Here is a 24,558-nt window from a genome sequence, read left to right as displayed (position 1 = left end):
TGTCGGGGAGAGGAACGTGATCAGCCTCAGCCCAAAGAGCTGCAAACCACAGCCCCTTAGAAAAGGGCCCAGGTTCGGGGGCCCACGCGTGTTTGCTGCCACCAGCCCCTCACCCTGCCTGACGGAGGTCGCTGCGCCCCTCTGGGCTGCTCCCAAAGAGACCCTGTAGCATTTCAGGTTTCAGTCTGCGACAGAAAGCAAAACCAGGCTAAAACAGATAGAGTCCCGAATTGATTTGAGAGCGGGTCAGGTGTCTCTGCCCCTAGGACGTGACCCAAGCCAGCTCAGGCAGACTTCAGAGGACATCCAAGCGCTACAACTTTGTCAGAGCCCTAAGTCAGGGGATGAAGGACACTGGGAGAACCAGCTTAGCAGGACTCTGGGGACCGTCTGGACACCTGCTTCCCCTTGGATTTAGGGCTCAGTCGGTGCCCCCAGATCCCAAGCTTGCTAAGGCAGCAGTAAGACACCAGCCAAAAGGTTTTGTAGCCAAGCAGCCCATCCTTTTCTCCCTCAACACACCCCTCTCCCCATAGCCTTACCCAAACCTGGCTCCTGCCCCCACGCTCTGGCCTGCCCAAGCCTTTGGCCGACTGGGCCCAGCTTGGCGCTGGCTGCTTTAGACCCAAGCGAGTGGGAGTCTTGCCTTGCTCGGAAAGAAGCAACTAAAAGACAGGTTGAGGCAACTGAAATCTGGCAAATGTGCCTGAGCAGCTGCCCCTAGCACAAGCTCTTCACCAGAGAAGAGTCAGCCTCCCGCGGCTGGCTGCGTCCTCTCTTACTCGGGCTCGCTGCTCTTCTCCTCCGCCACCCTTGGCTCTTGCTGGAGTCTCCTAACTTGATCTTCCTGCAAGCTGCTCCGCTCCAGCAGCCGGCACAGCTCTCCCCTGCAGGGAGAGATGGCAGACTGAGAAACCCATGCAAAAGCCCAGTTTGCTCTTGGCATCTACACACGCTCCCTGCTTTATCCCATTGGCTTTGCAAGGATGACAAGCACTAAAGAAATCCAAGGATCATCCCTCCAACGCATCTTGCATGCAAAACGTGTGCGAGATGGTGGTGAAGAAGGAGCAGGTCTTCAAGGGGGAGAAGAACAAAGGGGATGAGCCAGATTATAAAACAGATCCAGAATGCGTGTCGCTGCCAGTCAGAGGAAACTGTTGTGCAGGCCTGCCAAGGAGTGGAAATTAAGTGATCTGGCTTGTCAAGACACACCCAGCTGGTTCAGCAAGTGGTAAAACCGACCCCCCAACCTCGGTACAGCCACGTCTCGAGAAGTCAGCTCACTTGTGAGGCCTCTGGACTTTTACGGTGCTGGAGATGATGGCTACGAGCACAAACACAAGGTAGCCCCTCTGCCTCGTTGTCCTTCCACTCCTACTGGTAGTCCCAGCCCACCCACATGGCCAGGAGTGCTGGCGCCTGTGGGAAAGCAGCTCAGACCTGTGCTAAATAGGACAGTCCCATCCAACAGCTACTGCAAACCACCAGGTCCAAACAGGATCCAAATTCCTCGGGAGATGACAGGGATGATGATAGCATCACAGTTTGTGACACATCGCAGTGTGGCAGGCAGAGAGCCCGAGCAGGCATGTTTTTGCTCGCTCCTCTAAACAAGCAAGCAAGGGGAACAGCGCACAGACCACGGGCGAGTTTGTTTTCCAGCCAGCGCACGACATCTTTGAGCTGCAGCAGCTTCTGTTTCACCCTGCTCCTCTCCCCCTCTAACTACGTTTTGATAGCCTGCGTGTCACATTTCCCGCCGTGCTGCTGTCTCGGTCCAGGGCATTTTTTCTCTTCTGGCCCTCCGTCACTGGCCTGACATGCTGCTGTGTCTGCTGCATCAAGCCAAACCATATAAAACTTTGCTCTCTTTGGCCTGCTTCCCAAGCACGTGCCCCTATCTATCAAGATCTCATTTCTCCACAAGGAATGCTTTCAGCTTTGGCTCCAGCTTCTGGATCGAGGGGGCCATCCGTTGCAACAGAGACATCTGCGCTCCATCTGCACTGGTCTGTCACTAGATCTTTCATTTCTTCTCTGTTCCTTCAGTGCTGAGGTTGGTTGCAGCAGGGGATTTTGGTCCGTCTCCTCCCCTGACTCTCAGGGACCCGCTCCTTTCCATCGGGAGGGCAGCTCTCCACACTTCTTGTCCTTTCCAACACCAGAGCCCTCAGCCCCTCAATCTCTGCAGCAAACCCATTTCATCCTAATGCTCTTTTTCTACCTTTCCTTCACAAGAGCCAGTGTCTCACACATCTTGATCTTGCTCTTCTTTCATCTTCTCTCCCCTCTACAGCTGCCTCTTCTTCCACCAAGAGACCACGTCCTTTTCCTCCGACTCCCACTGCTGCATCTCCTGGGCATGCTGCTCTCACAGGTCTCCCCTTTGAGCCTTTATCGTTGGGAAATCACCTCCTCTCACACTGATGTTACTGCAACAAAGCCCTAAAGCTGTCCTCCTCCTGGCCTTCATGGCAGCTCTTGATTAAGCTCAACCTCTGCATCTTTCCTTAAAGATAAATAATGTTTTGCTGATGTGTATGGGGTAGCACACGCCACAGGCACAGGCTGAAAAACTCAGTCAGCCCCAGAATGTTTTTATGCAAGAGAGGGAATGCAAAGTTTTCTTTACGTTGCAAAGTCAAGGCAATTACATCAGCGTTTCGGAACGATCCCATACCATCCAGAACATCTCAAAGGCTCTTCCATCGGATGCTGTCAGACAACTCTGAAAGCGCCACACTATGGCCAGTCCCTGTATGAGCCACCAGGGACGGTAGTAACACGGCTCAAACACCCTGCATCGCCCCGTTATTTGCATTCCCTACCTCGCTCTACCATAGACCTCAGTCGAGCTGCTCCCCTTCTCCCACACCTACCTTGTATCTCAGCTCCCTAGGCCTGAAACAGGGATCGCAACCTAGCAAAATCCTCTGCGTGTGGATGACCAAAGGGCACTTTGCTCCTGATAAGACGCAGCAAAGAACACGGGGGACAGTGAGGAACAGCCAGGTGAGAGGCAGGAGAAAAGCTTGTGGCCAGTGGTGGGGTGTGCTGGGAGGAAGGAGGGAGCAGAGAGGGACAGGCACCAGTTTCTAGTCCGATTCCTCTCCAGTCTCTTCCGCGCACCTTTTTTGGCCTGTGGGAAGATCGCGGAACTAACAGCACAGGCACAGGAAGGATGCTGAAACATTTAGTGACTCCATTACTCTCCTGCCAGCCAGGCTCCTTTGGCCAAATAGAGACATTTAGGCTGATTTTTGCTGCTGCTAAGAGAGCAGGTGGTGATCTAACAAGGAGAGGCAGGCTTGCTGAAGGACCAAGGACAGAGAGAGACACAGACAGACAGACACAGAAAAAGCTAGTGAAGGCTGTCTTACTTCCCTCACTGTTTTGGGACACAGTCTGTGCTGAGCACTGCCTTTAACGCAAGAGTGAAGAACACTCAGGGAAACTTTCTAAGTCTTGAAATAAAAGCCCTCACGTAGGGGAAGTTCAGTCTTCTCACTGTGAACAGCTGCAACCCCACAATATTTCCCAGACTTTCTTCCAAAATAAGGAAGCTCTCCAGCTTCGTGAGAAATTTCCCCAACCCGCTTTGGTATGAGCAGGGGATGCGCCCATCCCCAGCCTCCCACTTAGCTCCAGAAAAGGAACGGTGCCAGACCTTAGCCTCGATCTGTCCCCGCGCTGCATCGTCAGCTCTTCTCCTTCCTGAGCCAGCCGCTGCCCCAGATGACAAATGTCTTCGGTGCGTTGCTGTTCCACCTTGGCCCGCTCCATCTCAAACCTCTCCTCCAGCTCTGGGCTCCACACACACTTTTGCTTTTTCAGGCCATCAATTATAGCCCAATATTTTGCCACTCTTTCTTTCAGGTCTCTTTTCTGCTCCTCCACCTTGCTCATCTCAGCCTTGAACTTTTCCTCACTATCCTTCCTCTTCCTCTCAAAGCTCTTCTTCATCAACTCAATTTTCTGCTTGTAGTAGTTTACCTGTGGGACAGACAGGATTGGGCTTTAGCACTGTGCTCTTGAGAGCCCCCCTCCCCTGCAGTCAGCTATCAATTACAGCCATCTAGCTGGCTTCAGGAACACACTTCATGCAGCTTCGGTTCCTACTGAACTCAGGGCAACAACCAGTTTAATGCAGCAGCCTCTAATAGGCAGATACCAGAGGAGTTTGGTGGGACCCATCCTTTCCCAGCGAGCATCACAGCTCCCCGGTCTCTCCGTGTTTGCAGCACTGGGACCCTGGAGAGGAGAAGGGAGAGGCTGGGCCATCACCCACTGCCGCTCTCTGCTTCTTCCACCCTGCAGAGCAGGTCCTTGCCCGAGAGGTGACAGCGAGGGGCTGCTGACCCCCATGTCTCCCCTGTAAACGCTGGAAAGCGCAGGATTTGATGAGCACAGAGACAAGACTGAAGCAGGCAAAAGGAGATGTGCAGGCAGCTGCGTGCCCCCTGAACCGTCAGCTGTGGGACGATTTAGGATTTACTCTTGCAGTGGCTGCAATGGAAATCCAGCAAGCATCCCTGACCTGTCAAAGAGGAGGAGCGCAAGATGGAAACAGGCCTCTTGCACAAGCGTCCGCTGCTGTCTAAAAGGAGCACTGGGTTCACACTGTCACCTTAGGACATGTGAGTTAAAAGCGTGCCACAAACCTGGGAAGATGGGGCTCCGATACTTCCCACGCTCCCAGGCTTTGCTGCTTCTCCTTTTGGTCCTTTTGCCCTGTAGTACTGCTCCAGCGATGTTGAGCAGAGTTAATCTTTAGTCCCGCATGGGTAGTGAGAACCACACAAACCGTTTGCAATGCGCCAGAGACTCCTACAGAGCCTTTGCCAGCCCATGGGAGCCCTGAACACTGCTCCCAGTTAAAACGGGCAGGGGAATCTCCCAGCAGAGAGAGGGCGTACCACTCTGCTCCCCAGCCTGGACAGAGAGAGACCCCACAACCTTCCTGGAGCACATGCCAGAGCTTACAGAGCAGCCTCTCTGCAGCAGGAAGACGAGATGTCCCCTTTCCCACTCACCAGACAGCTGTGCTGGGAAGCCAGGACATTTCCCTCCACAACCCTGGCCCTCACCTTGGTTTCCAGCTGCACCTTCAGGTCCTGCAGCTGGTCTTGGAGCTGCTCCGTTGTGAGCACCGTCTCTGTGCACGCAGAACTGGGAACCGGAGGGCTGGGAGAGAGGCGGGCTGGGAGAGAGGAGCCGTATGAGGACAGGCTTGCAGAGAGCACTGGGTCCCCTGCCCCTTACACTGGGCCAGGAGAGTCCGAGGGTTTTCCTTGAGATGGCCACAGACTCCTGGACGTGCTGGAGTCTGGACCTCTTGGGGGTCTCTAGTCCAACCTCCTGCTCAGAGCAGGACTATCGTCAACGCTAGATCAGGATGGCTGCAGCTTCGTCCAGTCAAGTCCTTACAACCCCAAAAGATGGAGCTCCTCCACCTATCTGGTCACCAGTCCCAGGGCTGTGCCACCCCTTTGGGCAAGAATATTCTTCGTAACGCTCAACCTGAACCTCTCAAACTCCAGTTTGGGACTATTTCCCCTTTATCATATTGTGCTTCCTCACCATCCTCCTCCACAGGGAAAAGCTGTTCACTGCCAGCTGGCCAGCCACTAGGTCACCACCACCAGCCCTTGTGTTGGAGGAGCCTCCTTCCCTCTGTCTCTGTCACTCTTGACCGTCCGTCACCCCCTTCATCCCTCCCGTGGCTGCCCAGTGCCAGAAACGGCAGCAGTAGCTCAGTCACAACAAGCCACCCCACGCTCCTGCAGAAACTCCAACCACCAGGAAACCTTGCTCCTGCCAAGCAGACAGAGATGCATTGAACCGTCCCGCCCTCACATGCCTGTCGGGCGTTTTACCTCCAGCTGGCAGCGTTCGCTCAGCCCTGCTCTCCTGGCAGCGTGCTTGGGCCCTGCTCTCACGTAGCTGGAGATGCAGCCTTTCCAGCTCCCTCCGCAGCGTGTCGTTCTGGTCCCACAGCACCTGCATCAGAGACTGGTCACAACGCAGCCGTGAAGGTCCCTGGGGCTGTGAGGGAACATGCGCCCGTGGTTCCCAGCAGCCATGGCTACTCGGGGTCTCTCGCAGCGTGAAGAGCTGTGCCTGCCTCGCCAGCATGGCTGGAGAATGAAGCAGAGGGGGGATTTCCTTCCTTTCTAAACAGGCAGAGACAAGATTGTTTTGAAGAGCCAGAGGAGAAATATAAGCCTAGATTGCCATGGCCACTGTTACTGCAAAAAACAGAAGATATTGCCTCTTCCCTGGACAGAGTATGGGGGAAAGAGCCATAAGCCACTGTCCCCTGTACGCACAAGCACACAATACCAGGGGGTTTCTGCAGACGCTTTGAAAGGCTGGACCTCCAGAGACCCCTTCTGACCTAAACATGACCATCTCTAGTGAGCAACGCACAAGAAACACTGTGATCTCAGTACAGCCCCCTTGGGGCCCAGAGACTTGGGCTTACACCCTCAGGACACTCCCAATGGCACGCGGGCTACTCAGCTAGCATTGCTGCACGCAGGCAAAGCAACAACAGGATTTACGGCAGAGCAGGCCCCAAAGGGCCATGCACTTTGAGAAGGCATCAAGTCATATCCCATGCACCATCACTTACGAAACTGGTAGGCCGCAAAAGACTATCACAGAATCACAGAACGGTTGAGGTTGGAAGGGACCTCCGGAGATCATCTAGTCCAACCTCCTTGCTCAAGCAGGGTCCTCTAGAGCATATTGCCCAGGAAAACATGCTCTATGCTCTAGGGAACTTTCAAAGATCCTAATTAATACACGTTATCAGGCAGATCTAGACAAAAGCAAACCCAGTTTGTTTAATCTCCATCCTAAGCAGGAGAACGGAGAGAGGAGAAGGGGGGGCCGGTCAGCAAAGGGAAAGGATAAAACCAAGCGGGTGCCTTCACAGGGCAGGAAGAACCCACCAGCGTTTGCACAGACATCCCTGGAGCAGCTCAGCAGGAGGAAAGACTGCAGAATCAAGTGTCTCTGACCCTTCGCTACCACCGGGAGCAACGCCGTGCTGGATAGCGCTCCTGCACACTTGCCTTTAACAACAGAGGCTGGCTGCTGCATCCATGAAAAGGCTTTGCTGCAAACGCATGGATTTCAGCCCCGGCTGGGAGCTTCTGATAAGTCACCAGCTCTACCCAGTGGTGTTCCCTAATCTCACATAGCACTTGGAAACACACAGACAAGGCGATAAGCGCAGGACTCTGCACACTCAGAAACCAATGCACAAAGCATCCAGCAAGTCAAAACACGCAAGATACGCAAATCAGTTAAAAACGAGAGGGGAAATGGAGGCTGTGCTCATGTCCCAGAGTGCCCAAGGCCCTGGGTGGGAGCACAGTACAGCGCAGTAGGTGCAGCACACACAACACCAACCCCTGGACCACGCACATGCCAGGTACCTGGACAGGCTCACCTTGACTCTCTAGCAGAGTCCAGCAGCACCAAACGTTGGGGGAGTTGTTAAAGTGGGAACAAGGAAGAAGGGAAAAACAAAGACACAGAACAGTTGAGCTGATAAACTGCCTTGCAAAGAAGCAACCCCATGCATCTATGCAGCTCTCCTTGCCTCCAAGAGGAAACACCCTGCAACACAGCCTGTGGCGGTCTGTCCCTACACCCACACAGCTGTAGGGACACAGCCTACATGGCTCCCACGCGAAACAGCCCCTGGCTACAGGGTGGCAGGAAGGGAGCAATCTACAACCCAGCCCTCCTTCCCCGCCACGATCCCAGCAGGGAGACCATCCCACACAGGGTAGCGAGCTGTGGGAGCAAGGAGGGCCTGGCTCTCTTCCCCAGGGGCACAGCTGTGTCCTGCCTCCTGCCAGAGGGCTCTGAGCAAGGCAAGAAAAGATGAATCCTGTCCTCATCCCTTCCTCCCCCCCCACCTCCACACTCTGGCCAGGGCTGCTCCCTCAGTGCCTGACAGATCTGAAGATGACAGCTGTATTTTCATGACAGAGTTGCTGGAGAGCTGCCCATCCATACCTGGCATTGCCGCTCGTATTCCAGGATGATCTCTGCAAAGCGCTCGTCCTGGGTCGGGACCTCTGTGCTGTGGGGCTCCACCTGGCCTAGCTGCACAATGACAGAGAGACACTTCTTATCAAAGAAGTTATCACCTCACCAAACAGAGAGCCACAAGCTTTCCTAAATTGCTGGAGACATGGCCTGGTGCAAAACCCACTGACTCAGGGAAGGATTCCTATTGACACCTGCGGGGTAGGTTGGATGCAGAAAGAGGTGGAAGAAAATGTTTCTTCCCATGTGAGAGACGCCAAACTGCAGGCAGGATAGCTCTCCCAAAGTGGCTAACATCACACATTCGTTTCTTTCCCCACTTCCATTTTACCAGGTACCTCGCTGGAGTGGAAGACACCAGAACTAACCTTTTTCTTCAACTCTGGTGAAGAAGAAAACTTCTCTTTTCTGGAAGCCAAACCCCGAAGTTCTCACTTAAGAACTTCAGATTTGTAGACATTTCTACACTTGCAAACTTTCCTCATGTTTTTTCTTTTGATCTTTGAAGGGCCCAACTTAAAAGCCAACATTTTTCTTTCCAGGCTGTCATTAACAGGTGGGGAAATTCAAAGAGGGGGAGAACCAAAACAACCGACATGTGATACACAAGATTTCCTAGAGAAGAAATCAATTTTTTGATGAGCTCCTGAAAAGATCCTACTCAACCACAACGCAGAGAGAAAGGCTACCTTGTCCTTCAAAATGAGCTTCAGCTCTTTCTGCAGCTCCAACACCAGCTTTTCAGAGGCCACCAGCTTTTCAGCCATCTCCGTGACCTTGTTTTGCAACTGTGTGTTCTCCTACAGATAAAAGGGAGGAGATTCTTCGTGATGTTGCGGGTCCTCACATCAGAGGACGGGTTCATTGGCCACGGGCCCTCAACAGGGAGCTGTAAAGCAACAGGCTGATCGGCGTGCTGAGCCCAGCACAGCTGACGGGAGACCTTGCTCCGGACAGCACAGTGCTGATACATGCCGCGTGGGCTGGGGTTTGGCTCATCTCTCCAAAGGATATGAGCGGGTTTTGCAGGATAAGAGCTGGACAGCCTGTAAACTCGTCTCTACTTCTGCTTCGCAAAACCACAGCTTCCTTCATAGCCAACAGAGGCAGCAAGTCCTGAGCTATCTCTGTCTATAGTAATACACTGAACAGCACTGAGAATGTTCCAGGCACTGGGACATTGTCTCTGCTCTTGGCATGCTCCCTGGCACAGTTTCAGCCTCAGCCATTAGCTGTTCAGGTGTTACTGTACTGTGGGCCAAGAACCGTTCCCGTCAAACATGGGGATTTAGTAACGTCAGGGCCAGGGAGTGGGCTGTGCATCTAATTCACTAGTACAGATGTGACTGATGATTTTTCTGCATAAAGCACCTAGGGCTTCCCACCAAGAACAAAGACAAGCCATGCATCTTTGTCACCACCTCTACTTTGCCTCCTCTGGAGGAGAGAAAACGTTTCATCCAGGGCAGTTTTACCTCCATTGTGAGGTTCAGTCTTCCTCGCAGGCTGGCCTCTTTGCCCTGGAGGAACTGTGCATCAGCCTCCAGCTTGGCTTGACGGTTGGTCACTTGCTGCAAAAGCAGGTCTTTTGCCTGCATTTCAGTCTGAATGTCCCTGGAACAGACAAGCACCACAGTTTGGGCACCCAAAGACATGTTCACAGCTGGGCACAAGACATCCAGGCATCCCCTCTCGGCACTCACGAAGCAGGAGATGAGAGCTTGGCTGGAGGGGTGTTGGGCCCGCGGGAGGAGCATGCATGGGACAGGGGGTCTTCAGGGACTTGTCTGGCACTGAGGCAATGGTAAAACAAGACGGAGATCCAGGAAGGGATTTTGGAATGGGGGGGAGAGGCCCTAGGCACCCACAGAAAAAATCATTTTCCCTGCCCAACCAAAGGAAAAACCTTTTTCCTCCTACCTGAGCCTGCCCTGGCTGTATTTGTGAGCAGCATAGTGCTCATTCACCTCCCCCATGAGCTGCAGGTAGCGTCTCTCTGCTTCCTCCAAGTCCAGCCTTGCCTTGTCCCTCTCCCTGGAGATCTGCCTCACCCGCATCCTGTGGGAACGGCGAGCAGTGCGTTGAGGGATGGCCCAGGCACCCCACAGAAGGGCCCTCTTTGTGGGGGGCCGTGCCCTCACCTGAGGCACCGCAGTTTGCATTCGTAGGAGGAAAGAGATGCATGCTGAAGCCCGCTCCTAGGGACCATGAGCGCGTCGTCCAAGGCCTTCGCCAGCTCTGGCAGGCTCACCCACTCCTCTGTGCTGCCACTGAGGCTCTGCAAGAAGAGCACAGACTGAAATCTCTCTTTCCTGCTCTCAATGGTGCCAATAGGGCTTCTGTTGTCACATCATCCAAGCACCCTCCAGTCCTTGACGTGACCCCCATGTCTCACAGGGAGGCTTGGATCACATCCATCCAATCCCAGATTTTTCTCCAGTCCTGAGGTGGACAAAACCCCATCATTACAAACCTGCCTGCAAGCGCTCCTTCTTCCCCAGACAGGTGCTTGCTGGAAGGCCTTGTGCTTGCTTCACTCACTGCCGCCAGACAAGGCAGCACTAGAGACCCTGAGGATCTCCTTGGCTCTGCACCACTTCCTGGGGCCAAACAGCAGCGACAAGCTCAGACTTGGCAAATCCAGTGCCGTTGCTGGAGCAGAGGTGTGGGCCCACACAGCTTAGCGGGAAGGACAAGCTGCTTCCCTGCCCATCCAACAAATGCCTGGAAAGAAAACAGAGAGCAGTCAGCAGGGCAAAACTAGCAGAGAAAACCCGGAATCTTTCAATACTAAAAAGAGGCTGCAGGCACCCCACAGATACTGGAGAAAGCTCTACAAATAACACCAAGCTGCCAGGAGGTGAGATGTCCTGAACTGTCCCTCAGGCAGCCAAAAGGAGCAAGCGGTAAAGCAGTCTGATCTCCCTAACAACCCAGAAAACTCGGCATCCACAGAAACACTAACACTGGAAGTTATATAGTATCAGATGGTCTTGTGAAAAACATCAGACTAGGACTGCCAGACAACTTTTTGTTTGATCTAGGAGCTAAAATTGGGCTGGAGGCAGCTTAACTCTGCCTACTTCAGAGGCAAGCGCGATTCAGCCAAACTGACCCAAAGAGCAGCACCCAATTGCCAGAGACCCCATGCACAACTGGTAACATCTCCAAGAGTACCAATTTCACACCAAGTTTGGATGCCTTGCCTCACTCAACACTTACCTCAAAGTTGTAAGCCAAAAGAGCCTGAAACGCTTTGTGTTAGTCTTTTTTTTTTTTTTTTTTTTTTTTAAAAGAGTAGTTTTGCCCAGGATCCTGGACGGAGCTCCTCTGGCTGCTGGGGGAATCAGCTATTCACTTCTGCCTTAACGCACTGAAGTTGCAGTTACTTCTAAAGCATTTGCAAACACCTTGACAGTCCCTGGGATTAAAAGCACTAAGCAGAGAGAAATATTTTACATCAGTTAAAGCAGGATGAAGTTTGCTCTGTGCACTAAACGGGGGACAACCTTAGTCAGGAAAGGTGCAGAGATGTCAGCACTTCTGAAGCCCATGTTAGAATTGCGGTCATTTTTCCCCTCTGCCATGAAGTGCATTCCTCTCTCTCCAGTAAAAAAAAGAGGCTTGGCAGCGCTGCGTTATTCTGTATTATCATCCCGATCCACCTGCACAGGGTTTTAACTACTCAGACAGCTCTGGAAGGAGTCGTTTACTTACCGTACAGCGGTGAAGTCCAGACCATCCCCAGGAACTGCCCGGCAAGTGGAAAACTGTCCCCAAATCACTGCCCTCAGGTGCCCAAGTCACCTCCATTAGCGGCTCTTAAATCAGCCCCTCGTGAAACGAAACATCTTGGCCTGAATCACTCTCAGCAGAGCCCCATTGTTCAGCCTCCTTTTTGGGGGGGAAAAGGACAGAGAAACCTTCCCAGGCATGACAGCTGGATTTCTGTCTGGATTCTCTGCAGGACGTTTGTGTCACACTGCCCTTACACACTGTCCTGCATAAGGAACTGGCAATAACTTGTGGATCCTGATAATTAATGGAAATCACCTCCAAGCAACTGCAGATCAAGGCCTTGAACCAGGATCTTTAATTTTAAAGGAAAGCCTTCTTCCTTTAAACTCATCTCGTCAAGCGCTAACAGCCTTGGCTGCTTGAGAGGCGTTGGTGTACCCCGGGAAGAGAGCGTTGCATGGCTGAAAAAGCCAATCTGGAACTCCTCAGTGCTCACTCTGCCATCCTTGTCCAGTTTAGTGAATAAATCCTTGAGTTCCTAAAGACTGAGGTCAAGAGAAGAGAAACCTACCAGCTTCAGAAACACAGCTGCAAGCATCCAAACCAGCTTCTTAAAGGAAATCCCATTTTATTTTTTGCAGTGCAAACAGAACACACAATTAAAAAACCCTCTTTGAAAATTAACACTGCACTTCTTCCATGCACGTACAAAGAATCAAACTCCTCTCCGCCAAGCCTGAAACACTAGCCCAGTGGTGGATCCACACAAGCATGAAAACCATTTGAACCCTGCTCCGGTTCTGGGAGAGAAGGGATTAAGGCCCCCATGCCTACCCCAGGACCCCAAAGAGATGTGCGTTCACCCTGGACATAGCCTTTCATCTTGGAAACGGCAGAATCTTCTCAGATGCACAGCGAAAGGACAAGATATAACAGGCACAAGCTGCAACAAGGAAAACCCTGACTGGCCATAAGGAAAAAATTCTTCCACCTGAGTGTAGTGCATCCCTGAGACAGGTCCAGAAAGGCTGTGCGGTCTCCATCCTGGGAGATGTTCAAACCTTGACTGGACAAGCCCTGAGCAACGTGGTCTAGCCTGGAAGCTGGCCCTGCTGCGGTTAAGAGGACTAGACCAGAGGCCTTCAGAGTTCCCTTCCCACCACTACAGAGCAGCTCCTCTCCAGAGGAAGCTATCTCTGCCTCCAGGGAAATGAAGCTGTGCTGGAGTACACCGGCTGAGGACCAGTGCCTGTGCTCTGCAGGATGCAAAGGTTGCTTCGGACCATCATTTCGACTGTACGCAGTCAATGCACAGCAAATCCCCCTGCCAGTCCTCTCGCAACAGGCTGGCTCCCAGCCTTTCCCCCCTGCTCACCTTCTTCCTGAGCTCCTTCAGCCAAACGCTCTTGCAGACCAGCACCAGCCGAGGAATCCCTTGCCTCCCACACCAAGCGCCTCCCGGAGAGCCTGGACTTGAGCCTCAGCCACGTCCAAGCAAGGGCTGGGCACACGGCAGGGGCTGCAGCCTAGGTCAGGCTTCCAGGTGAAAACATGGTACGAGTCTGCCGTCCTGAAAACAGCCTTCCCACCACGTTGCCAGGGCCTTTACCGCTTTCACCCGCTTCGTTCGCCTTCGGGCTCTGTAAAAAGAAAGAGAAAAGAACGTCAGCCGCTCTCTGCCCCGGGGCGTGGGTCACGCACCCCAAACCTGCTGTCACTCCTCAAGGGTCCAGTTCCTCACAACCGTGTCCGCTCGCAACTGAAGCGGTACCGACCCACGTTCACCTGGTGCACCCCAGGCACCCTCAGACATGCTGGGCCTGGAAACACCCATTTTTCCATGACAGCTCTGTTTCGGCACGTCAAATGGAATTCTAGCTCAGGACTCAACGACCGTCCTGCCAAGTAGGAGAGAACCTTCCCCCGTGAGAGCTGAAGGGTTTGTTCAGAGATCAGCCAAGCAGCTGTCTAGACTGGTGGAAAGAGGACGAGGATGAAAAAGAAAAATCACTGCTGAAGGAGGAGAAAAAGGGGAAAAGAAGATGGAAGATGTAAATCTTGCTGAAATCCCAGACAGGAACGGAAGACGTGGGGTGCAGCACGCCCAGATCCAAACCCTCTGCCCCAGAAGCAAACCTGGAGACCCAGCTCTGTCAAAACGGGACCCCTGCTGCCTGCAGGACACGGGCAGAGGAACGGCAGGGACAGGGCTGGAGCCAGGCAAAGCAAAGCACGCTTTGCTCTTGGCTTCTCTCAGCTTCCTCTACAAATCTCTTTCTTTTCCCTTGTTTGACACCCCTGGGCTTGCACGGGGGTGATACGGGGGCTGAGAGCCAGCCCGTCCTCCACCCGCACGTTGCTCGGGGTGCTGCTGGGTCTGGGGCAGGACGCCAGGGTGCGCATGGGCAAAGCGGGTCCCACATGCAGGCACCTTCTGAAATACCGCTTTTGAAACAAGGGCGAGCCCCCGCGCTACCTGCAGTGCCTCCACGAACGAGAGATGGCAAAAGCACGCAGGCAACGCAAGCCGTCCGACCGCAGCGTTTCTCTCGGAGCGCCTCAGAGAGGCAGGATTTTTCCCAAACGGCCGGCGCAGAGCGGAGGTATTTTCATCACTCTTTGACGCTGGCCGTCACCTCACGAGCTCACAAGCCACCGACGCCTTCGCCGCTCCAGCCCCGGCCTCTCAGCCGCCGGCCAACTCTTTGCAGGGTACGCGTCGGCTGGAAGCCTCTTTCAATGCGTTTTGGGGTACGAATGGCCAAAGCAACGCAAATGAAAACAAACCAGGCTGGGAAAAAGGCCCGTTTTTATTTCCTCGCCGGGAGCACGGCTGCTTGGGGTTTCCACGGTAACTGCCGATTCCTGGCCGGGGAAATCTCTCTGCGCCAAGAGCCTGACCGAGGGCTACGACGCGCCGGGCGCTCAGCACCTTCGGGAGACACCTGGCCTAAGTAATTTTTTTTTTTTAATTTAGGTGTGTAAACACTGATTGACAGCTCCATTCGGGGGCATTTTTTGTTTTCCTTAAGCGGGCTCAGAGCGCTCATCCAGAGCTCATGCTGGGAGAGGAGAGGAGAGGAGAACAGCTCTTCCGGGCCGTTACAGCGAGCGGGAGTCCTGCCGCTAAAAATAATAACAATTAAAAAAAAAAAAACCACCAACAAAGCAAACGCTCAGCCTTAATCGGTAAAATATTTCAGTCAGCAGCAGCAGAAACGCAGCCCCACCACGCCCCTGCCTACACGACGACTAGACGGAGCCGCCGCCGCCCGCACCAAACCGGACAGAACCGGACCCAACCGGACCGGCCCGGGCCGCCTCGCGCGGCTCCTACCTGCCGCCCGCGCCGCCCCGCCGCGCATGCGCGCCGCCCGTCCCGCCCGTCCCACCCCCGCGGTGGCGCATGCGCGCCAGGCCGGGCCCTCCGTGCGTGGCGGCGGTTGTGCCGGTGCCGCTGCGTGCGCGCGGGGGGGAAGGGAGGGGGGAGACGGCGGCGGCGGCGAGGAACGGGCCTCAACAACGATGTCGGGGTCGGCGGGGTCCGGCGGCGCGACCGGCTCGGCGCGGAAGCGGCTCATGAAAGAGGAGGACATGACCAAGGTGGAGTTCGAGACGAGCGAGGAGGTGGACGTGACGCCCACCTTCGACACCATGGGCCTGCGCGAGGACCTGCTGCGCGGCATCTACGCCTACGGTGCGGCCCGGTGCGGCGGTGGGGGGGAGGGGAAGAACCGGGAGCGCGGCGGCGGCGGCGGCGGGGGGAGGGGGCTGGAGGCGCGCGGGGAGGGGGAGGGGCGGGCGGCGGCGGCGCCCGGATGTTGGGGCGGCGCGCGCATGCGCGCTGGAGCGGCGGCGCACGCAGCGTTCCCAGGTGGGGGCTTGAGGCGGAGGGGGGGGCGTGGTCTGGGTTGGGGGCGTGGCCACCATCGGATGGGCGTGGTCTGGAGGCGGAGGGGGCGTGGCGGGGGGGGACCGGGGTGTCCCTGGCCGCCCTGCCTCACCGCCCTTTCCTCCCGCTGCTGGCAGGTTTCGAGAAGCCGTCGGCCATCCAGCAGAGAGCAATCAAGCAGATCATCAAAGGGCGGGACGTGATCGCACAGTAAGTGGAGCCCCCCCCCCCCCCCCCCCCAGTGCACAGAGCCGGGCTCCGATCTCCAAAGGCTTCGGAAATACCCACCTGTTTGTCTTTATGAAGCTGGGGGGGGGGGGTTGCCCAAAAAGATGTGCAGTGAGTTGAGGGTGCTGGACGCCAGATGAACCGCCCACCGTCGGGAGGAGCTGGCGCTGCACGCGGCTCTGCTCGGAGCTGGCGTGGTCAGCGCTGCGAGCACCGGTGACGGTCCGTGCCCGCAGCTGGAGGTGAGGTGCGTCGATGGCGTTTCCCAGCCGTTGCTTGACGTGGCAGAGGACGGGGGAAATCACATCGTAAACGCTGTAGGGTGAAACAGGCCACCCGACATGCAGACAGTGTTCCTGACAGCGCTGGTAATATCTAGCCAACCCAAGTGGGTGATGTTCTAGATGTGCCACTGTGATAAACATTCAGCCAAGATGCTGTGTGTTCTGAATAAACGGGGGTCTGAGACTCTTGGGAGTGGTTTCCAGCAAAGCTAGAGAAGTACAGAGACACGTGCGGTCTCTCGTCAAGGGAAAAGAAGTAAGTAGAAACGATCTTGTATTTGTCTCCGGAAACAAAGGGTATACATCCAATTGAAAAAAAAATTTTCTCAGTCACTGGTGGAAATCAATAGCCTTCTGAATTGTAGCATATCTACTGCTTTACTTTAAAAGAAAAGAAAATCTTGCAAGGCAAATTGCAGAAAGTTGAAATGCTGGTGCAGTAAGGGGTAAACGTGACAGTGCTGGGACCCTGCAGTAGAGAGTACTCTAGCCCTGAGATTACATTTCTTAAAGCTGTTTTTCTTACCAGTCGAACTTGTCTTAGCAAGTTGTTGTTTGCAATATTCACTTCTTTGCAATGAACAAATGGCAGAAAGCTACCTTTGGGCAGAGGGGTGAGAGATGTATGTTGAAATTGCCTCTATTAGCTGTTCAGAAGAAAAAGTATTTACCAAACACCTCTTTCTCAGGTCACAGTCTGGAACGGGGAAGACAGCAACGTTCTCCATCTCTGTTCTGCAGTGCCTAGATATACAGGTGACTTCGCAGCACATGTTAAAAGAATTTTTAAAGTAGATCACTGGCATTTTCATTATAAAAGCCTTCATTTGGCTAGAGTGAAGGAATGAAGCTTTAAACTGAAATCTTTTAATTATGGGCAGTGACCTTCGGCCAAAATTCTGACTGAAAATTTCATCACGCTCTGTTGCTGTCAGGATTTAACTGTTAAACCCACCTTGACAGAATAAAAAGTTCAGATAAAATCTTGCAATTATAAAGCTGCCTTTTAACAGCTAATCTTTTCCAGATGCTTTTATTGACAGCATTAGATGGCTAAATTAATCTTCCAGCAGACAGTTGTCCTCAAACAGTCCTAACATCATCATCAACCTGTCCACGAACAGGTGGCACATATTGCACAGAGTCGAGCCAGATTTTTGCCTGACGGATGTTCATTTTTGTTCTAGTCAGGAGTATTTTGTTCGCCCAAATGTTTTTGAAATACAACTTATTATATAGGTGCACTTGAACATTAGCATGATTTTCTGTGGACCAGTAGTCCCTTAAATTAAGCTTTGTCATTCACTTGGTATTGCTTGGGGACATAATTATTAGCTCCCTGTTCTGAATGGAGAGGTCAGCTTTTCACCTCCTCTCTGTAAAGCGCTCAAAATATTTCGCAAATATGATACTTTAAAACATTGTCTTGGCATCCTTGAACAATGCAAAGCTTTTTTGCCTGAGTTGAAAGTATGAAAGTTAAGTCACTTGAAAATTTGTTTTTATTCTTTTACAAGAAAAGCACACTCGCTTTTATAATTGTTTTCAGAAACGAGGTTGGAATGAAAAATGAGGTGATGAAATGAAGAACTGCATCTTGTCAAAAGTAACTTACATAAGCAGCTGTTCCTGTGTAAACGCTTTGTGTGGGAGCAGCTTTCTAGGTGAACTGACCCTTCCAAGCAGTAGGTTTTAGCACAGAACTCTGTAATTAATCCTTCAAACGTGACATTGTGGAGCACTGTAGGATCTGTAATCTCGGTTGAGCTTGATCAGCCATGGCCATGTGATTAACTGAGCTGTTTTAATCAGGTTCGCGAGACCCAGGCATTGATCTTAGCCCCAACTCGGGAGTTGGCTGTACAGATTCAGAAGGTAGGAGCATTTAAAATGAACTGTACCTTTGGATTTCCCATTCTTTGTCTGTAAAGCACGCGTAAGGCCTGGGGTCAATTCTTAGGTAGTCCCTAGTAGAGCCAGAAGTGCAGCTTCCACTAGAGGGAGGCTTTTTCTTTCTGAACTCCCGGTGTTTGAAAGCTTGCCACTGAGGAAATTTGGGTAACGCACCTAAAAGATCCCTCTTTCTGGTGTGCTTGTGTCTTTTAAAAATATTTTATGGCTGTACAGACTTGCCTCTCTTTGCATAATAGATAAACTTTATGAGAATTCAGATAACTAAGCCGTTCTTGTGTGTCCAAACAGGGTCTCCTTGCTCTGGGAGACTACATGAATGTCCAGTGTCACGCCTGCATCGGAGGGACCAATGTGGGTGAAGATATCCGAAAGCTGGATTACGGGCAGCATGTTGTTGCTGGCACGCCAGGCCGCGTGTTTGGTAAGGAGATGGGGGGAGGGTATGTCACCTCTGCGGTCAGACCCAAGATGATCCATGAGAGCCTCCTGCACATTTTGTGCACTTGATGTGCAAGACAGTTAAATTCCAGAGATCTGAAATACCATGGAAACTACATTTATCTTGACCCAATTAATGTAAAATATGCTTAAATATAATGAGGTGTCCGCTTACTTACTTGTCAGAGCTGTAAGAGGCTAAAGAGAAGTCACTGAGGTTAGCATTTGGATTTTCTCTGGTTTACATTTTACTTTTCATTGTTCAAATGAGTCTTTACATACAGAACAGGAGAGAATATTTTAAAGCAGAAAATATAAAAATCTCAGGAGGTATTTCAGAGTCTCAGAGGAGATGGGAGCTGAGGCTATTTGAGTGTCTTAAGTTAGGCCCATATTTTCTGCGTACTGGCCATCACTATCTCTGTTTAAACCAGGTGCTCGTGTACTTTCTACTTTCACTGTATGAAGGCTTTTATGTATGAAGATTTAAAATGGGAAGTACCATAGTGACACAGTGCTAGCCTTCGAGCTCACAGCTTTTGACTCTGAGAAACAAGCAACGTTTTCTTACAGAGGTACCTGTCCCTGGGGACGCAGAACTAGTTGCAAAAGAAAAAATAGTATCTGAAAACTGGGCTAGCTCTGAACAACATATTAACAGCAAATACTTTTCTCTTTCAGTGTTAGAGGATTATGCAAAGCCACATTCTCCCCCAAACAGAACTTAACAGTTGCTGGATGTGTTGGTTAGAAGTTCATCCAGTGTTTTGCATTGCTCGCATCCAGCTGCAGTTGCTGTGGGGGACTGCGATTCACCTGTCCTGTGTGCTTAGCGGATAGCGTCCCAAGACTCAGACTCTGAAAGCCTCCCTGCAGTCAGTGCTCTCTTAGGCTGTTCTGCAGATACGTGCCCCTAAACTGTGGCCCTTGGAAGTGCCTTCCCATCACCAAGCGCTAGTCACGGTTTTAGGAGTAGTGCAGGATTGCACAGTTTCAGAGCTTTTTGATCTTACAAAGCGAAATCTTACAGATATGATTCGTCGCCGAAGCTTAAGGACTCGAGCCATCAAAATGCTGGTTTTGGATGAAGCAGATGAAATGCTTAATAAAGGTAAAAATATTTTGTCTCCTTAGCACTTCCTTTCTCTTTATCTTTTGGCGATTTTCACATATCCCAGCTGATAGGTCCTGCTCCTACAAACAATCCTTTCTTTGCTGTAGTTGTACAGTGTGAGTTATGTTACAGGCTGCAACAGTTTAAGCTAGTTAAAATCTCTCATCTGAGTCAGTTGCACTGTCCTTTTCAATAGTTACAGATTTTTGAGCACCAGCCTCTAGTACTGTACTGTGTAACACGGCTACAGCATAGTGGGTTTGGGGGAGGTGGGGAGAGATGAGCAATGGTTCACACTGGTTGCAAGTTCCTGATTCACTGCTTAGTGGTCCTTGCATAGCGTAGACCCGATACAGAATTCCAGAGCAAATTGTGAAAGAACAGGATACTCAGGAGAAAGATGTGCTAACATTTAAGCACTGCTTGATTTGCTTTTGTAGGTTTTAAGGAGCAGATTTATGACGTGTACAGATACTTGCCTCCAGCTACGCAGGTGGTTCTGATCAGCGCCACTCTGCCTCATGAAATTCTAGAGATGACCAACAAATTCATGACAGACCCCATTCGCATCTTGGTGAAACGGTGAGTGAGGTTCCCTTGGAGGAGAACGGGAGCTCTTCAGGTTGCTCCAGCCTGGAGCCAGTTCACAGTGTTTACCGATTTAAACGTGCAAAGTCTCTTCTTGTGTTCCTTCTCACCAGTGCGGTTTGACTAGGTACTTGCAGACATCCTTCACGGCCCGTTTTCCAGCAGAGGCTGGTTTGCCTCTTGCTTTGTCATTGTCCAGTTCTGTTCGCTGTTTCTCAGCGTGGCCCTCTCCCTATCTTCCCCGTGTATAGCAGACTTCTGGAAATTCATCCTTCCCACCTATCCTGACTCCTGTGCTCCTCTTCTAGAGGATTTTTGGAAGGCCTGCATTAATTTGGTATATAGAGCAAGCCTAAAAAGCATCTAGCGGACTGGGCTTGAAGCCCTGATAGCTTTTATGTTGCCCCCGTTGTCTTTCTTCAGTTTTCCTTGTCCAATATTCTGAATGTAAAAACAACGCAAGGAGAAGGATCATTTTCTTTGAAGCTGACTGCCTAGATCAGAGAGGGGCCCCAAGTTCAGCTCTGTTGCGTGGGTCACATTTGAGTCTTTCCTTAGAGGAGGCCTCTCAAGGGACGTTGCAGAGCAACGCGGACCTGTGTATGGACCCAGCAACCCACAGCGCTTAGGACAGCAGCCCGAGCTCTGCTGAAACACATCCAGCCCTTTTATCTGCATTGCACCTACTCTCTGACTTGGGGTGTTGTGTTATAGCTGTTGTTCTTCCTTGCAGTGATGAGTTGACGCTTGAAGGAATCAAGCAGTTTTTTGTGGCTGTGGAGAGGGAAGAATGGAAGTTTGACACCTTGTGTGATCTCTACGACACTCTCACCATCACCCAGGCTGTCATCTTCTGTAATACCAAGAGGAAGGTACAGCAGCCGTGAGACGGGCATGTTATCTCACTCGCATAGAGTAACTCAGAAGCGGATGCTGGGGTGGACCCAGTTAAAAGGCCTGGTTGTTTGCTCATTTGGGAATAGTTCAGTAAGAACAGAGGTAAACCTCGGGTCTTTGAGATGGGCCTAGTACAGGCAAGAACTGGTTATAAGCGGACCTGGTAGAGTTGGCAAGAGTTGCCTTTTTAAAGTAGAACTGATTAGTTACAATGTGCTTATTTTTTTAATTACGTATAATCCCTAAAACAAAACCACACTTCCTGAATAAATGCCCTTAATTCTTTCCATATCAGAAGAGGGAAAACTCAGTGTTTCCTGTTCCACTCACAACCACTAACAGGCTTGGCCTAGATGTCTCACTACACACAGCCACAGCCCGAGCCCTTCCTGTTATTCAAATTGTTAACCTCCTTGCCTGGAGTACGTCTCCGCTCCATGTCCAGCTCTCTGGGCAGGCTTGGATCTGGGCTGGTAAACACGACTTGCATTTTTTTCAGCAGTGAGCTTCGCAAGGATAGATGCAGTTACGTGATTCATGGAGCTGTGTGTTAAGTCAGTGCTACACGTCACATAGCTGATGCTTTGCATAAGGCTTACTTGAAAGCTCTTAAACAAGCATTTTGGAGATACAGTCCTTAATGGTGTATGTCTCTGTATACAGTCTCCAAGCACGACTGGCACATCTTGTCAGGAGCAAATAGCTAACCCTGGCTGCTTGGCTGTACGCACAGGTAGACTGGCTCACAGAGAAGATGAGAGAAGCCAACTTCACAGTTTCATCCATGCACGGGGACATGCCACAGAAGGAGAGGGAGTCCATCATGAAAGAGTTCAGATCCGGCGCAAGGTAAATGCCCTAAACAGTGTTGCTCAGTGCATTATTACCTCAGGCCAGGGTTTCTTCCAGGTCCCAGTGGAGCAGGCCTCAGAAGCGCTTAACACCTCTCCTCATTGAAGGCCTCGCTCCTTGTTTAACTTAAAACAGGAAGAGCTCGAACTCCCATCCATCCTCTTAGGGTGGCTCAGAGTTGGGGAGATCGCAAGAGCTCCCAAGAAGGGATGTTTGTAATTCTAGCCATAGAATTAGCCTGGTTTGTTTTGCTGAAGAGGTTGGTAGTTGCTACGTTTAAAATACATCAAGGGAGAAAGATGTTTGGGCGCTGTCCCCATCTTTTTAAGCTCCTGGCGTCAGATGAAAGCTGGCATCATACTGTGTCTTTTCACTGAAGGTTGGTGATTCTGTGTAGAGACAGCTTTCCTAGTAGCTAAACCGGATGCGGGCAGCACGCTGTGGGAGGGGGAGCACAGAATGGCAGGGGATGTCCCATGCTGGAGATGATGTCTCTGCCTCTCTAGGGAGTGGGACTGCAGTAACTGTAGTCTTCTCTTTGCAGCCGAGTCCTTATTTCAACAGATGTTTGGGCTAGGGGCCTGGATGTGCCTCAGGTGTCTCTGATCATTAACTATGACTTACCCAACAACAGAGAACTCTACATACACAGGTAAGGACAGCACTCACATTAGGGAGCATAGTTGGAGTACCCTTCCAAGATGACTCCGTTCTCTTTCCTTCTGCCCGCACAGAATCGGCCGGTCAGGCCGATATGGCCGCAAAGGTGTAGCTATCAACTTTGTGAAGAACGATGACATCCGCATCCTGCGAGACATTGAGCAGTACTACTCCACCCAGATAGACGAGATGCCCATGAACGGTGAGTGCAGGCCTGCCACAGCGAGGCTGCCACTCTCCTCCAGCTGCAGGTTTGCGCAGCATCTGAAAGACGAGCATCAGATACTTTTTGCCATGTGCCTCGTTCCCAAGCCAAACCCATCTCTGTTTGCCCTGAGAAAGCCCAGGAACAGTAGCATGTGCGCTTTACTGCTGGGCTGTGGCTCTCAACTTGCTCAGCGCAAATTTACATACTCTTATTCTCTCTCGTTTCAGTTGCTGATCTTATCTGAAGGTCCATGTTTATGAGGAAGCTGCCATCGTATCATTTCTTACCTTCCATAATTATGTTTTGGACCCCTGTACTTTTGTCACATTACTGTTTTTATGTTCTTGAGTTGAGCTGCAGATGGGAACTTGTGTAAATAATGTCTTTACTTCTGCCCATGTTTTTCAATAAAAAAAAAAAAAAAGTTTTACCATAACCTGTACCTGGTTACTTTAACCTGAAGCAGTAACAGGTAGTGAGTTTTGAGGGAGTACCATAGTTGGATAATACTATGGAAAAAAACATTGGACATTCTGTATACTTAGGTTCATAAAATACAGGATTTCCTGTTCTCCACCTTTTATTACTGCCACGCCATAGTTCATGCATTTTTTTTTTTTCATGTCCTTAATCTGTCCTTGTCCCTCAAGGATCCATTGTCTATAAAAAAAAGTTTATGGTCCATGGCCTGTTCGTAAGGTGCTTTAAGGCGACTGAGTTACAAGATAGTTAAAAAGGAAGACGTTTTTGTTTATGGTCTTCTAAAGCCAGAAATTTTAATCATTCGTTACTCTGGATGAGCTTTTCCCCCCTCGCCAGACACCCAGGGGATTTGAGCTCGAGAGGGTGAGTGCCCTTCTTTAACTTGGTGCCAGCTGAGGAAGGTACCTTCTTACCAGCATTTCCTGTAATAAACTATCTTTTACCTCATCCCTTTCTCCATCTGCCTATTGATTTTTGTAGCTTGTTAAACCTCCCTGGTCATCTCCCCTACTCTGTCCTCCTGCAGCATTATGCTGTACTTCACTTTACCATCCCTGATCTCCAGAGCTCTCCCAGCTGCATCCTTCTTGAGAGCTAGACAAGAGCTGGCCAGAGCTAGGCTGCCAGTGTAGCCTAAGTTACACTGTTTTCCTCTCTGCCTTCCCTATTAAATTTGTGCTTGCTTTGCAGGGGGTGGGGCGGGGATGGGGCAGCAACATTCAAGTACAGCAGTGGTTTGCACAGAATTGGAATAGTTCTCAACCCCTCTCCTGAGTCAGTCACAGAGTAGCCCTGGGTAGAGAAAGGCATGTGCATCTCCTTCCTGCCCACCTTGTACACCACCAGCAGAGTTCCTCTACTCCCTTGTACTCCCCATGCATCATCCTGATGTTCTTAGCTGGCCCTGGATCCCCAGTGGCTGGCACCTGTACACAGCCCACAGCCCCAACTCCAGTGGCTGGCACAAACCGCCTCTGCACGCCAAACCAAATAGGCGCACTGTGGATCCCTCCAGTAACTTGTCTCAGACACTCAAACCCATTCAGTAACCAGCTGAGTGGCCTGTTGCAATTTGTCTCCTGTTGCCTCTGCAGGTACACAAACAGGTCTCTCAGTTGACCCCCCAGACCTTGGTGTCTCTCCAACAGTTGGCCTGGACCTCCTGGTGCCTCCAGTTGCATCGTGCACAAGA

The 24,558-nt window shown here is 51.5% G+C and overlaps 2 protein-coding genes across 7 annotated transcripts in view; one reads left to right on the top strand and one right to left on the bottom strand.

The window, feature by feature from the left end:
- Positions 1 to 15,189, bottom strand: part of LOC104151832 (ninein-like protein) — a 31,304-nt gene extending 16,115 nt beyond the window's left edge. For 3 of the 6 annotated variants that reach the window (XM_068940550.1, XM_068940549.1, XM_068940548.1), the window contains exons 1-13: positions 15,146 to 15,189; positions 14,285 to 14,934; positions 13,184 to 13,448; positions 10,544 to 10,794; positions 10,212 to 10,348; positions 9,991 to 10,128; positions 9,546 to 9,684; positions 8,760 to 8,870; positions 8,038 to 8,127; positions 5,880 to 6,048; positions 5,091 to 5,203; positions 3,671 to 3,996; positions 783 to 887 (exon numbers count right to left, since the gene is read on the bottom strand). In XM_068940550.1, the coding sequence (XP_068796651.1) occupies positions 783 to 887; positions 3,671 to 3,996; positions 5,091 to 5,203; positions 5,880 to 6,048; positions 8,038 to 8,127; positions 8,760 to 8,870; positions 9,546 to 9,684; positions 9,991 to 10,128; positions 10,212 to 10,279 (1,259 nt within the window). In that variant the 5' untranslated portion in view covers positions 10,280 to 10,348; positions 10,544 to 10,794; positions 13,184 to 13,448; positions 14,285 to 14,934; positions 15,146 to 15,189. Of the gene's footprint in view, positions 1 to 782; positions 888 to 3,670; positions 3,997 to 5,090; positions 5,204 to 5,879; positions 6,049 to 8,037; positions 8,128 to 8,759; positions 8,871 to 9,545; positions 9,685 to 9,990; positions 10,129 to 10,211; positions 10,349 to 10,543; positions 10,795 to 11,787; positions 12,347 to 13,183; positions 13,449 to 14,284; positions 14,935 to 15,145 lie in introns of all 6 variants that reach the window. The other 3 variants (XM_068940546.1, XM_068940551.1, XM_068940552.1) reach the window with 3 other exon arrangements.
- EIF4A3 (eukaryotic translation initiation factor 4A3) lies at positions 15,176 to 23,313 on the top strand. Its single transcript, XM_068940563.1, has 12 exons — positions 15,176 to 15,505; positions 15,838 to 15,910; positions 16,902 to 16,968; positions 18,025 to 18,087; positions 18,415 to 18,547; positions 19,595 to 19,675; positions 20,119 to 20,260; positions 21,000 to 21,138; positions 21,897 to 22,012; positions 22,560 to 22,667; positions 22,750 to 22,877; positions 23,111 to 23,313. Exons 1-12 carry the CDS (start codon positions 15,334 to 15,336, stop codon positions 23,125 to 23,127), a joined length of 1,239 nt encoding a protein of 412 aa, XP_068796664.1. The 5' UTR covers positions 15,176 to 15,333; the 3' UTR covers positions 23,128 to 23,313.
- Positions 23,314 to 24,558: the final 1,245 nt, after the last annotated feature.

Source organism: Struthio camelus, chromosome 3, assembly GCF_040807025.1.
Source record: "Struthio camelus isolate bStrCam1 chromosome 3, bStrCam1.hap1, whole genome shotgun sequence".
NCBI classification, from domain to species: Eukaryota; Metazoa; Chordata; class Aves; order Struthioniformes; family Struthionidae; genus Struthio; species Struthio camelus.
Note: the sequence above shows the minus strand (reverse complement) of the source record. Positions and strands in the feature narration are given on the sequence as shown.